Below are 14,206 nucleotides of genomic sequence, written 5' to 3' on the forward strand. Positions count from 1 at the left end.
TTCCACAACTAAAAAAGCGACCATTAGAGGTATTCTTCGGAAGGAGAGTCACGACAAACCCAGACCAGTACGAACAGGCCAGACAAGACAATATTGACAAACTTAAGATAGCACAAAATAAAAATTTACAATTCCACAACAAAAGCAGAAACGAAATAATAACTTATGAACCAGGACAAGAAATATATGTAAAAGTAAACACACGTTTAGGTTCAAAACTTTCCCCAAGATTTAAGAAAGAATTAGTTAAAGAAGATAAAAATACAAACATTTTAACAGAATCTGGAAGAATCGTACATAAAAGTAACATCAAATCATAATATTCGCAGGGTATTACTATGGACAATAACGGAAGCTACGATGGACATTACAAACTACACGAACGCTCAGACAGTGACCATTCATAGGGACTGGGAAAGTTACAGACATCCTCAACAAAATTAGTACATGTAATAGACCTTAATCAAATCCAGGAAGCACTAGACCTACTTAACAGTCACACTGAAGAGGGCCTAAAGCGTAGTCCGCTATATTCAACAATACATCATGAGTTAATCGCTACCACTAACGCACTCAAAACAATAACAGATTCCCCAAATAAACGAAAATCTAGGTCACTAAATTGGTTAGGTACAGGTTGGAAGTACATAGCAGGTAACCCAGATCATGACGATCTCGTCATGTTAAAGGAAAATATCAATAATCTCATCAGTAATAATAATCAACAGGTTATAGTTAATACACAACTGGAGCAAAAGAATTAACAAACTTACGTCCTTATCGAACTCCTAACTAATTCAATACAAAAAAGTAGTTTTCTTAGTAACGAGGTAGCCATTAGCCTTCATAATGAAATCCGATTATTAAAAGATGAAATAGTAAATATCAAGTATGCCACTCAGTGGGCCAAATTAAATATAGCAAATACTCTTTTACTAAATGAAAATGAACTAACAGAAATTGGAGAAATATTTAGAAAAGGCAATATGCCACCATTGTCAATCGAAGAGATAATGGAATTTTCCGATATATCAAAAACAAAATTCCTAACCTATAAAAATAACGCAATTGTACACTTAGAAATAAGTCAACTATTTTTGTATAATGATATAGTATATGGCATACCAAAAAATTGTAAAACCTACTTAAACATAAAAGTTTGCGACAAAAGAATGTTATTGATGTAAGCCAAACACATTGTATTCCGAAACTAGTTAAGGAGAGAGAGCACTGTGCAGTTTCAGCAACGCGGATCACATCCCGGAGATAGAGGAAATCGACAATGGTCTAATTCTCCTCAACAACTTCAACGGCAATTTGGTCTGGAATGGAACCGGAAATCATCTGGAAGGGTCATTTCTAATTCACCTAATCAACGATTCCATGCAAATCAAAGAGCGGCTATTCAACAATATGGAGCCAGTCATTATGCAACCAAAAGTGCCAATCTCACAAATAACAGCCGAAGAAACTGAACGTTTAAGGATTTTATCCCTAGAGGCACTGGAGGCGCTTCATCTCAATAACACCAACAAGCTGCAATACATACAGACGCATTCCATGGTCAACAGCATTACAATGTTAACGCTCTTCGGTGTCATCCTGATAACAGCGTTAGGACTTCACGCTTGCAGTCGGAAGAAGAACTCCATTACCCTTCAACTTGGCTCCATCAGAAACATTGAAGCCACCACTCCGCAAGCAAGAAGATTTACAGAAAAATCCACTGCCTCAATTCAACCACATCCCATACTTTTGAGAAATAAAAATTGCTTGAGGACAAGCACGAATTAGAGGGGGAAGAGTTAACAGACAAAACATTTCGAAACCCAAACAACAAATCCCACAAGTCCAAAATGCAGACTCAGCGTCTGACCAACTTCCTGCACGCGCCGAGTGCACCTGCAAACATTCCAAGAAGACCCAAGCCAAGTTGCCCAATACATCCGCCACATGCCGGTGCAAGCAATTCCAAGAATAAGAAGCATTGCACCCAATTCACCAACCAAAGCAGCGCTGTCAACGCCGCTGCTGAAACTCGCAGCTTTATATAGGGCTAGCTTTAGAATTAGTCTTTAGTCTCTAATTTGATTTCAATAAAGAACGGTTCCAATCGGAATCTTAATCAAATATATTTTTGTTATTATTTTTAAATAAATAATTAACTTATATAGGGAAATCTAACGGAAAAATATATTAAAATATATTATTAATTAATATTCAATGCTAAATAAAAACTTCATTGACATCTAAAAATGTAAATGCGGGCATTAGAAAATACAGTCATAGCATCTCCAAATAATTATCAAAGTGTTCGTTTAATATAGAAAATACTTCAAATCACTCTACTCACTCTAAACATTGCTTAAATACTCCAGAAAATCATTTCCAATAATTTAGTGTCGAGTCAAAATCAGTTGCTTTTATTTAAGAACAATAACAGAATAATAATACAACAAGCAGAAGCATAAATTACTTCTATTTAAAATGCCGGCACCTTCTCAGGGAAAGCTTCGAGGAAGCCAAAAGAGGGTAACTGCGGTGCGTGGCGCTTCAATTGAAGACAGCTCTTCAAACACACGTTTCTCAATGCGTAGCCAGAAGCGCGACACTTATATGCCGGAATCAACATCCGCAGATGACCCGAAGCCCGGAGAAAAGGTGCCGAGGACGCGAACAAATGAAAAACAAAACCCAAATGAACCGTGGAACAAACGAAGATGTCCTCCAAAGAAGCAGCGCAAGCAAACGAAGCGAGAAATTGAAATTGCCAAATTCAAGAACATTGATTTTTCTCAACGCGACTCGAATCCACAGCTCACGGTGCAGACATTACAATTTCCTAATGCCAATGTGAAACACACAGAAATCGCTACCCGAGATGAATGCGGCAATCGCATGTTTAAGCCCAAGAAACTTCCCAACGATCTCAGTTCGAGTGAGTCGCGTTTTCGCGATGCCGTTTTCACTGTGAAAACCCAGGCAAGAAGTTGCACATCATCCAGTATTCCGGGTCGAGTTGTGCCTTCCGAGAAGGCAACACGGCTATCAACGAGGAGTGCCAAGGGAGATCCGGACTCCAGGGAGATGATTGACTCGTATCATGTGCCCTCGCAGCGTCCCAAAGGCTTCAAGGGCAATAAATGGAAGCAGCCCTGTGAGGCGAGCTATGTTGTTGGGGCGCCGCCGCGTCACATTGGCAAGTGTCCGAAGAACTATCAGCAGCTGTCGAAACTTTCGCCAATGCGTCAGAAGTTCTTTCTAACCCAAGATCCGCGTCGCACACACTGTCTGGTCAATCCGGTTGCACTGCGGCACAAGGAACTGACAAAGGATCAGCAATTCAAGCTGATCAGCAAGATGGTCAAGCATGGCGACAATGTGTGTGCCAGCACAGGATCCGAGACGTCGGACACGCATATTTGTGAAGTTATTGATCTGGAGAATCCGGTGAATTTGGACTTTCAGGGCATGGACTATAAGAATACTTATGAAAAGGACGAACAGGATCAGCAGAATCAACAGATTTATTGGCGAGTTCTGCGCTATATGACACGTCGTCGTACCAAGAAGATGACGCAGGCGAAAGTCGAGGCTGAATTGCAAGCGGAACGTTTGGCCATTCCCGCCGAGTTCAACACAAATATCAAGGACGAACCAATACCTGAAGAAGAGCCCGAAAAGCCCTTCAAGTTAGCACAACTCTTCCGCTCACCGGACAAGCCGGCGAACAAGGCGAAGATTGCCGAGGAGCAGCGCACTCGTGAGGTACGCTACAAGAATATTTATCTGCGCAACAAACAGCGCACCGCGGACAACGAACAGAAGCGGAAACAACAGGAGGCAGCGGCCAAAGAGATCGCAGCACGCACTGTTGCCGAGCAGGATCTGCTCGAGGATGTGGCCAAGATCGACGATGACATTGAACGCAGTTTCCGTAAATTCGAGTACATACCGCCGGTTATCAGAAAGCGCAAGTTCTTCCCCAAAACCCTAACGGAAACCGAGCGGCTCAAAGGTATCATGCACAAGGAGAACTGTGTGCGTAGGGATCAAGCGCGGGTCACGCAGGACTTCTACATGGAGCGCACGGGCAAGCTCAAGAAATATCCGGATGCGGCTCAGCAGCTGCGCTGCGAGGAGAGCATTGAGGGCAGCGGAGGAACAACGCCCAGTGAGAAGAGTAGCGATGATGAGGACTATTTGAAGGTGGGCAAGATTGGTGACGTGTTCCAGCTGCGCGGTTTTCACTTTAAACATGGCGATGGGTTGCGTGGTAAGCTTCATCGTCATCAGATCATGGAGGGACAACGTACCGTCAAGGGTTGTCTGACGCGTGACGAGTGGCTCAATGAGTTGGCACCTCGCAAAGAGCCCATCAAGCTTGATGTGGAGCGTGGCATTATAAAGGTGTTGGATCCGGATGATCCTAAGCTCGATCTATTTCCACCTCAGGCAATGCTGCTGCACAAGCGCGAACAAAAGAGCGCTATCAAGGAGTTCATAGACAAGCGTCTAGGTCTTCATTATCATCGTGTGCTGCGCAAAAACTTAAAACTAGTCAAGCCCAAGCTCAAGTATCATGTGCAAAAGTTCAATCTTATACGCTACGTGTTTCCCGAGAAAATTATTGTGCCCGATGCTCCCGATCTACTTGAAGGCGACATGGTGGATGCCAACAAGGCAGACACCACTCTCGAGTACATTGCGTTGAAGAATCGCATGGTCAAAGCGAAGCATCTCAAGCAGAAACTCGCTCGCATGAGTCTGCTCGGCTTGACATGTGTGGAGGCCAAACAGCTGCGAGAGCAATCGCCCTGTGATGCCAAGCCGGAGGAATTCGATCTCGACTGGGTGCCACCACAAGAGGTAGTCAGTGTATCCGATCACAGTGAGGTGGAACTGCTACGTCAGCGCGATGAGCGCATCAAGGCGGGGGCCGAGGGTATTACACTGCCCATTGAGCAGCGTGGCAATATGCCAGCTCCCAATTTCCGGGAGAAGACGTTGCACATTCATCCAAGGCGCCAACGCGATTATGCCGCCGAACGTGTGCCATCGGCGCAGTTCAATGATGCTATCTTAAACTCCGGCATGCCCATGCTGGAGAAGATTATGCCAGACACCATCAAGTTTGCCAATGTGCGTACTCCGAAGCGTCCGTTTACCGAGAGACTAGAGGCACGACATCATCACGATCACTGGGATCCCACACAGGTGAAGCATGTGCATGTGCACTATCAGACCAAGACCGTCTATCCGGAGATCACAGTGCAGGAACAGCCTGAGAAGGTGCCCATTGTGAATTTCATCAAGGCGAATCCGCCCTGCAAGAAATACATGGACACAGACTTGACGTTGCCGCGCTATGACTTTGAGAAAATGATTGCCGATCATTTGGCGGCCACACGCGTGGACAGCAAGGATGCGGCACGGGAAGTTGTGCAGGACTTGTGTCACCCCTATGACTTTATTTTTCACTCCCGCAAGCCGGAGGAGATGACCACGCTCGACTTTCCAGGCAGGAAACAATATCTGGACTTTTTGCGCGAGACTCGCGAAGCCATTTACGAGACTAAGGACATTGAGCCGGGTGAGGAGCGTCTGCTTGTGGATCGCAAGGCCATTGTGGCCGAGCTCGAGGAGGATCTGAAGAGCATTGAGCAGTGCCTGACCTCGCTGAGCAGCTCCGAATGCACGAGTCTCTCCAGGGACAGCGGCAGCTTTTTGCTGCTCGAGGATGAAACAAAAATACCCCTGGATTATATACGAAAGCCGCTGGTACCGTTTGAGGAGATGCGTCGCTCTCGTTTCCAGGCTGAAGTCATCGATGTGGATGCCGAGGAGGCAAATCCATATCGAACGCTGCCTTTCTCCGGTCAGCACAAGGAGCAGGCTGTTATGTTGGGTCCCAAGGATTCCTTTTTCACTTTTAGCTCGCGTCTCCGCAATGGTTTAAGATTGCGCCTGGAAGTTCCTGTGCCGGATGTGCGCAATACTTTGTTGGGACCGGGGCCAAATAAATACTATGGCTCGGTGATTACGGATCTGGATGAGAATTACATTGATGAACTCAAGAATCGGGCGACAATCAAAACCTTCAACTTTAAGACTGGCATGGAGTTGCTCAAGGTGGCAATGCGTTTAAAATATGAATCGCTATTGATTCAAGGCAAAATGGTGCGCACCAAGATTTACGATACGTTGAACGAACGTCACTGGCAGGACATGAAGAATACCAAGCTGCTGTACGAAGGTCTCTTCGCCAAGTGGGAGAAGAAGGAATACAATGCGGCGATGACTATGGTTTATCAAGTGAAAACTTACTACGAAATAACCGATAACCTGAAGCAGCAGTACCGTGAATTGGAACGCGAGCGCACAATGCTCAACATGGACATTGTGTTCATTGAAGGACACTGGATACGTTGTGTCATGTTGCAGAACTTTCATTATCTGCTGGGCGAGGAGGAATGGCGGGCCGAGCACGATTGGATACATTTAGTGCCCGTCAAGAAGCGCGGCAGGCACTCGGAGGACTGTTCAGAGGAGAAACTCGAGCAGAACGAAGATGAGGATGTGGCCTATGAATTGGAGCCCTATGATCAATCCATAGCCAAGCGTGCCATTGTCAACATTCGCGTGCGGGACAAAGACGATGCCTGGGCCATCAGGGAATTTTACTACGATGTTTATTTGCGGAATTTGCATCCGGTATTGCAGGTGTTTCCCAATGCCAAGACCTTCCTGCAAGGTATTGAGAATCTAAAGAACAAAACCTTTATGCTACTGCTGGAAATGCATTATACTCTCTCGGTCCACACTGAGCTGCAGGGACGTCTGGAAACTTTTGTGGACTGGTGCAACAAGGACCTGAAGGAGAAACAGGAGTATGTGGCACGTAAATCGGCCAAAAAATATTTTATGGAGGATCGCGCGATTGAGATGGAGGCACGTGTTCGTCAGAGTCTCGTCAAGCCCATCGAGGATTCATTTGCCGATGAGGAGTTCAACAAACATCGCGCTGTGCTTGCCGAGGTTTGGCGACGTCTTGTGCCCGCTACAGTCAGAGGATCCAGTGATGTCATACCCAGCGCTTCTGACATGGTGGCTGCCATTAGCAATATGGTGCTCGAGATACTGACCAAGTTTGAGCACATGGATATTGTCAAGGCGCGTGAATTAGAGTTGCAATTCCGCAAGCGTCGTCGCTACTTGGAGAAGCTCTCCGCCCAGGCTTATCAGATCGAACGCCGCATCGACATGGAGATGAAGAAAGTGCGTCGCAATTTGGAGCCACCATTTAAGAAACCCAAGCGAGTTGGACCACTGCAGCGTCTGCATCTGCGGAAGCGTGTCAAGAAGATTGTGAAACCACCTATAGTCATCTCGGAGAATACGCGGAACTTTGTGCGCGCCTTTGCCGAGGATGGAGTGGTTAGCGAGGGCTTCAGTCAAGAGTCTGTTATGGTGCTGGATAATATGCAGGAGCAAATTGTACCCTTCTACTTTGATCATTTCCTCAAGATCAATGGCTACACTCCCAACTATAATTTCAAGACAAACATTGAGTTGCGCGATGGTCCCGAGATTAATCGATTCCGCATTCGAGAGGTTATTCCTGATGTGCTCCAGAAAGTGGAGCAATGGGAGAACATGCACAAGAAGATAATGGAAGAGAATATTGCCCGTAATCCCAAAATGTACGAGAATGTTAGTTAATTTACGAGTAGCGGTCAGCGCAAAAATTTATTAGGTTTCAACAAGTTCAAAAGAGTTGTAAATTAAATTGCAGGTACTTTCACTGAGTTCTCGTATTTGTTCTGTTGCCTTAAAAAATAGTTTATTTGTCTCTTTGCCGCAGCAATTCTTTAAAATTTCTATAAATTCTTCAACTTGTATTTTATGCCAACTTTCTGTGAAAACTTCAATATTTTGTAAAGTTTTGTTCTGGAACAGCTTTCACTGGTACAGCTGTCGCTAAGCAGCTCCCTCAGTGTCCTTCCATCTCCATTATCCTGGCGAGAAGTTCTTCAGTTTGGTACTGTTGTTCTGGTCGTCATTCTTTTTGTGTGACTTGGCAGCAGCTGCATTGGTAATTTTCATTTCTACCTGCTGTCCTACTTCATTGCTACCTGCAATGCCCAGTCTCTCTCTTTCTCTCTCTCGCTCTCTGCTCTGCATTCTCTAGGATTTTTTTATAGTGGTACAAAACTTGGCTTGCTTTTGTGTTATATTTGCACATAAATCACACAAGTTTCTTGAAATTATTTGCTGCTGCTTTTTAGTTGTATTTTATAGTGCAGACGGTTTTGAGTTTTATGTGACGCCCTGAAATCCTCTTTCGCTCTCACTCTCTCTTCCTTTCTCTCGTTCTGGTGTGATGCTGCATTGGAGTTGTCTTGCCTGAGTCCTTCATCCTGCCTGACACCTTGCATCTGCTTTAATAATAGCTAATGAAACTGGCAGCTTTTATATTTTATAGCCATATTTTGTATGCTGCAGAATCTTGCATGAGCTTGTTTATTTTTATATTCAATTTGTATTTAAATTCATTTTTGGCATTTTTATACAGGTAACTAAAATATCAAGTGCATTTAGCAAAATAAAATAAATATTTTCACTCGAAAACAAAAGAAAAGTCTAATGCATTTCCTTTTAAGTGCTTGCAACTTAAATCATCAAATGCTCGGATTTAAAAACGTCTTAAAATGTTTTTTTCACTAATAATTTAAAAATGTCATTCAAACTTGAAGCTCTGTTAATATATTATTAATAATTTGATGAAGAAGATAATTAACTTGTGCTGTTTTCAACACTCTTGTTTTCTTTTTCAATTTGTAATGTAGTCGCATGTGTCGATATATTTTTCGCTTTCACACCCCTTCAGCCTTCTCTACAAGTTGATGTCAATGGGCAACCCCCTCTGGCAATGGATTTTCGCAAAGTCACACAATTTCCATTAGTAGCTAATGAAGCATTAAAAAGTAACGAAAAAAGCAACGGAAAAATACTTAACGCCATATTTTCCAAGGAAGAAGAGAGTTTCTATCAAAAAGCACAGCAAAGTACGACGAAAACAACAACGACAACTAAAAAAGGAAAAAGCAACGAAAAAAGAAAAGAAATAAAATGAAAAGAAATTGAGAAATAAAATATCAAAAAAAAAAAGAAGGAAAGCGTAATATGCGTCTAGCTGACTGGAGAATGAAACGAGCAAGCTGAAATATAAAAGCATCACGAATTAAATACCTTTTAGCAATTAATCTGCTTAGCTAATGGACGATTTCAATGCAGAGGACAACTGCAGACATCGGACTGAGAGACGACAGAGGGCAAGGAGGAGAGGAGACGAGAAGAGAGGAGGAGGCATCAAGGCACTTACATTAGGCTTACGGCTCGTTGACCAGGCCAATGCGCCCTGGCTTATGCTACACTATTTGCAGACTAATTTCATTCAATAAACGCGTTGTGCGACCATTGATGCGGCCCTAGGCTGCCTTCAAGCTTTTGCCATGGTGTCTGCCCTCTGTTCTCTGTTCTCTGCTCTGTGCTCTCTGCTCCTTGCTCTGATCCTTGTTCAATGGTCAGCACTTGTATGTTTGCCTTTTGCCCGATGATAGCCAACTTGGAATTTAATTTTATTTAGTTGCCATTTTAATTGACGAGTTCGCTACATTTTTATTTTCAATATCACTTTAGATTTCTGTGCCAGATTTCAACTCCGATTGCCACAGCCAGCCACTTCCCCTAATGAAGCATTACGAGTACATGTCAAAGTTCAGCGTACGCCAAAAAAATTCAAATGGACGACCTTTGAACACACTCTACATTATTACCAGCATTTTTTATTTAAATGGAAATGGAATAATACAATAAAAATATATAATTAAGTTAATTGTATTTGGAAATAAAATATGTTACAATTGTCATTGAAAAGAGCAATTTTAATTAAGGGGACTTTTCAATAAAAAATTCTTAAATGTAACATATTTTAGTGATTATTGGTTAACATATGTGTGTGTGTGTATAAATATATGGTGCATAAGTACTTATGTGTATAAAATTCACTACTTATGAGCACTTGTGTGTGTGTGGGGAGTTTTCGGGGCAACATTTTTCCCTGACATGTGTTCATTTATAATATTTTTGTAGCTTGCAACAGAGAGAGAGAGAGAACACATCGGAGCATTCACCGTTTCGTTCGCTGTTTTATTTATGTGGCAGGCCATCATATTTTATGTTATTATATATTGAACATATACTTATGTGGCATAACATGCCAACTGCCAACTGATGGCCAAGAGAGAGCGAGAGAGAGATGGAGAGGAAATGGTTACAGGATGTGGCATGTGTGTCGTGGCATGGGGCACGCTTCATCGGGGCATGGGGCAAAAGGAGTACCGTCACATAATGATAAATCATGCCTCAGACTCGTTGCCGCTGTCATAAACAAAAATATTTGATTGAAATGACGTGGGCAGCTCCTGAAGCCGCCGCAATGTCAGCTCACCTGACACAGCAGCGCCCCTCTCATTTGTATGTGGTCATATTAAAGTTTTTGCTTCTCTTTTTTTTTTGCAGCTGAAATGACGTATTTCACATAAGTGAAATTAACTTTACTTTTGTTTCGCTGCCACAACTCATGTCAGCCTGTCCATTACAGCATAAACATACAATTGATCTTCTGTTCTTTTTTTCCTGCTCTCGGGGAAATCTTAATCTTAAGATTACCTGGCAAGCAAAGGTAAATTAATATTTAGAAAATTAGGAATATCATTTTTGTATTGGATTCGACTTTTCACAAAATGAAGTGTACATTTACATATATTTGAGCCAACAAAAAAATAATTTAAAATTTGCTTGTTTTATAATCAAACCATCTAAAGCCATTTGATAAAATGAAATATAATATAATGATGAAAACATTTAATACATACAAACTTCATACTCTTCGGTCTGGAAATTGAAATAAAATTCCAATTTATACACATAAAAAGTCCATTTAAAACTTCAACATTGTGCCATCTTCAATTTCTTTGCAATACTTTTATTTCTATTCTCTAAACTAATAAATTTATTTTGCTTGAATGTTGCTAATTCAATTACTTGTGGAATTCGTTGCACTTGCTTTGGTCATATGACTACAAAACAGGCAAAGTTCTACAATAGATAAAACACTCTTGTGTAGCTTTATGATTATGTACTTCTATTTGTTTTTGCCACACGAGATATGACTGCTCTGTTTTGCGTTGGGTTGCGTTGGGTTATTCTTCTTACGTTGTTGCTGATTTTATTCGAGTGTAAATGAAATGAAATAAAATATTTGGTTCTTGATTTATTCAGAAATCTTCACAGAGATTTTTATGCCATTTCCCTCCTGGCTGCTGGGCCAGCTGTGAGCGAAGTGTGACGGAGAGAGGGGACTATTGTGAAACAGCACATAGTAGATCAACTGTGTGAGTATATGTGTGTGTGTGAGTGTCCTGTGCGTTTGTTATTAAATAAATTGACTGACACACACACATACGAATATGGAGAAAGAGAGGGACAGAGAGGGGTCGTGTGGAGTCCTGGCAGAGTCCAGCCAGAGTCCTAGGTAGTTCATCATGTCATGAAAATTGTATGGAAATTTAATTGAAAACATAAGCCAAGGATAACAGGCCAAAAAGGACAGGCAATCACACACACACACAAACACACATATACAGACTGACACACGCACATGAGTCATATCAAAATGGCAGCAAAAGAGAGAGAGAGAGAGACAGCAAGAGAGAGAGAGCGAGGAAGCTTAACAACTATGGCCGCCGTCTGCCTCCCAACTGACTTTTCTGCTCATTGCGGCCAACGCGCAGGAAGTGTACGAAATGATATAAATAAATAAACAAACTACAAGATAAAGCTATTTGCAATTTGATTGTCAATTTTCATGAGAACGGCAAGGACATTTCCGCCGCAAATGAAACTTTTCCATTCATTTTCCATACTTCTTCGATGTGCTCCCTCTCTCCGTCTCCGTCTCCGTCTCCATCTCCTCCTTCACATGTGTCAGTAGTTCAGTCATTTACTCATTGATGCAGTCAATCAAATTTCATGAGTGATTTTTGTTATCCAAAACTTTTTTGCCTACTTGCTGCCATCTTAACTGTCAATTTTCATTTAGATTTTCCATTTGATTGCCTCAAAATGGCACATTCCGTATGCAGCGGTTTGTCGGCCTGTCCCTCACATGTCAGAACTTGGCGCCGAGTTTACCTTACTTCCAACCTACACACTTCCTATTCCCAAGGCAACAAAAAAATAAAGTTAAATTGCATATTTCACTTATGAAACCCCCACAACAATTTCACAGCATGAAATGCTTGCCAACAATTTTCCGCACAATTAAAAACTGGCGTCAAATTATGGTGCACTTAATCCACCAAACATTTCTCCCTTGCCTCTTTTCCTTCACTGACCAAATGGGGCCAACTTCAAAAGCCCCATCCCAGACCAACTGAGAGAAAAAAAAACCTAATTAAAAAGCGCTTAATGCTAAAAAACTGTGAGTACTGGGCGTGTGCTAATTTCATAATCCAAATAAAGTTTCAATTAATTTGACCAGCGCAGCATTTCCATTTTACTTTTTTTTCGACTATTTTTTTTTTGTAATGAAAATGAAAGAAATTTTGTAGCTACCCGTTTCCAAATTTGTATGGGGAAATTATTCAGAAAATTTGCAGCTTGAATGGTTGAGTAATTATGAGTTGAGTTCGCTTGAGTTTAGCCTCGGTTTTTCCTCAACACAACTGGTACAGTTGAGTGGCTCAATTTTCGCTTTTCCCACAAGTGTTTTTTACGTGCAACGGAGCCGCAGAAAAAAGGTGCTAAGCACAAGTGGTAAATAGCTAAGCTACGTAATCATAATGAAGGTGAAGCTGCGCAAACGTGGAAAGTGATGTGTGTTCAGAATATGTATATATTTATCTACATTTCAATATTTGATTGTGATTATTTTGATTTACTGAACTATCTACTATTTAAAAGCAAAGTTCAAAGTTCGCACAAAAATGTAGCATTCAAAGGTTAAGTAAAGCTACAAAGAAATTTTAAATTTCAGCTAAAAGCGCCACGAGTAACTACATAACATTCGAACGAACTTCAAATGAAATTTCCATTGCATATTCTATATTTTTGCCAACCACTGCCACATACTTAAAGATGAGTCGATTACAGTTTGATTATATGTTGCTTACTCTTTCCATACATGACTGTTCTGCATATCTGTATACATATATAGTATTCAGTATATAGTAATTCAATTATCTAAAATCAAGTGTCGCTCAAAAATTAAATTTTCTTTTATTTGTAATAAAGTAATTACATGACATTATATTTAAAATCCTTTTTCTTCAAAAACTTTCTTAAAATTTATTTTTTTTTAGTTAGCATAATAATTTCCAAACTTATAAAATAATTACTTTCTGTCCTATAACTGGCTAGTTAGCTACTTCCCTTTACTTGAGGATCTGCTCTCATTATAGATATGACTTTTTTTGTGTTGAATACAAAACACTTTTATTGCCACTTCGCACATTTTTCATCTCAGCCTCTGCAATTGCTACGCTTCATTAAAAGGTACTTGAAATTTAAATACGCCCATAAATGTCGCTAGAAATAAAAGAATGCAAAAGCGGGAAATGCCAAACAAATGATGGCCCTTTCAACCCGCCAATTGTCAACTCATCTGGCGTGGCATTAACCCCATTGACACCGGCAATGGCAACAGCAACGGCACCGGACAAAAACGAGACTGAGCCGCAGCAAAAAATGTTTGGCAGCAAAAATTATAAACCACTCGAGCATATTTTGCAAGTTCCCAGCCCAGTCCGGCTCAGCCCACGCCCTGACCTCGGCACGCCCCCACCGCCCCCTTGGTCCTTGCCAAGCTTTTCATATGGATGGCTAAAATATTTTTTGTTTTGTTTTGTGTTGCTTGTTGCTGTTGCTGTTGTACGTTTACAATTTTTCATGAGCGGCCGAAAAAGTTGAAACGGAAATGCGACCATACAAGCGGATATAAGACGAACGAACGAAAGGACGGATGGACAGAGGGGAATACATATAGATGCCATATATAACCGAGACCGCGTCGCGTCAACCTATAAATAAAAGAAATTCCACCCGAAATCCCCAATTCCCGCCATGAAGTATGCAACATTTG

The 14,206-nt window shown here is 41.7% G+C and overlaps 1 protein-coding gene across 1 annotated transcript; it reads left to right on the forward strand.

The window, feature by feature from the left end:
• The first annotated feature begins 2,329 nt into the window (after positions 1-2,329).
• Positions 2,330-7,808, forward strand: LOC133839196 (uncharacterized). The gene has a single exon (XM_062270593.1). The coding sequence runs from the start codon at positions 2,488-2,490 to the stop codon at positions 7,720-7,722; it is 5,235 nt and encodes a 1,744-aa protein (XP_062126577.1). The 5' UTR covers positions 2,330-2,487; the 3' UTR covers positions 7,723-7,808.
• The last annotated feature ends 6,398 nt before the right edge of the window (positions 7,809-14,206 follow it).

Source organism: Drosophila sulfurigaster, chromosome 2L (genome assembly GCF_023558435.1).
Source record: "Drosophila sulfurigaster albostrigata strain 15112-1811.04 chromosome 2L, ASM2355843v2, whole genome shotgun sequence".
NCBI lineage: Eukaryota > Metazoa > Arthropoda > Insecta > Diptera > Drosophilidae > Drosophila > Drosophila sulfurigaster.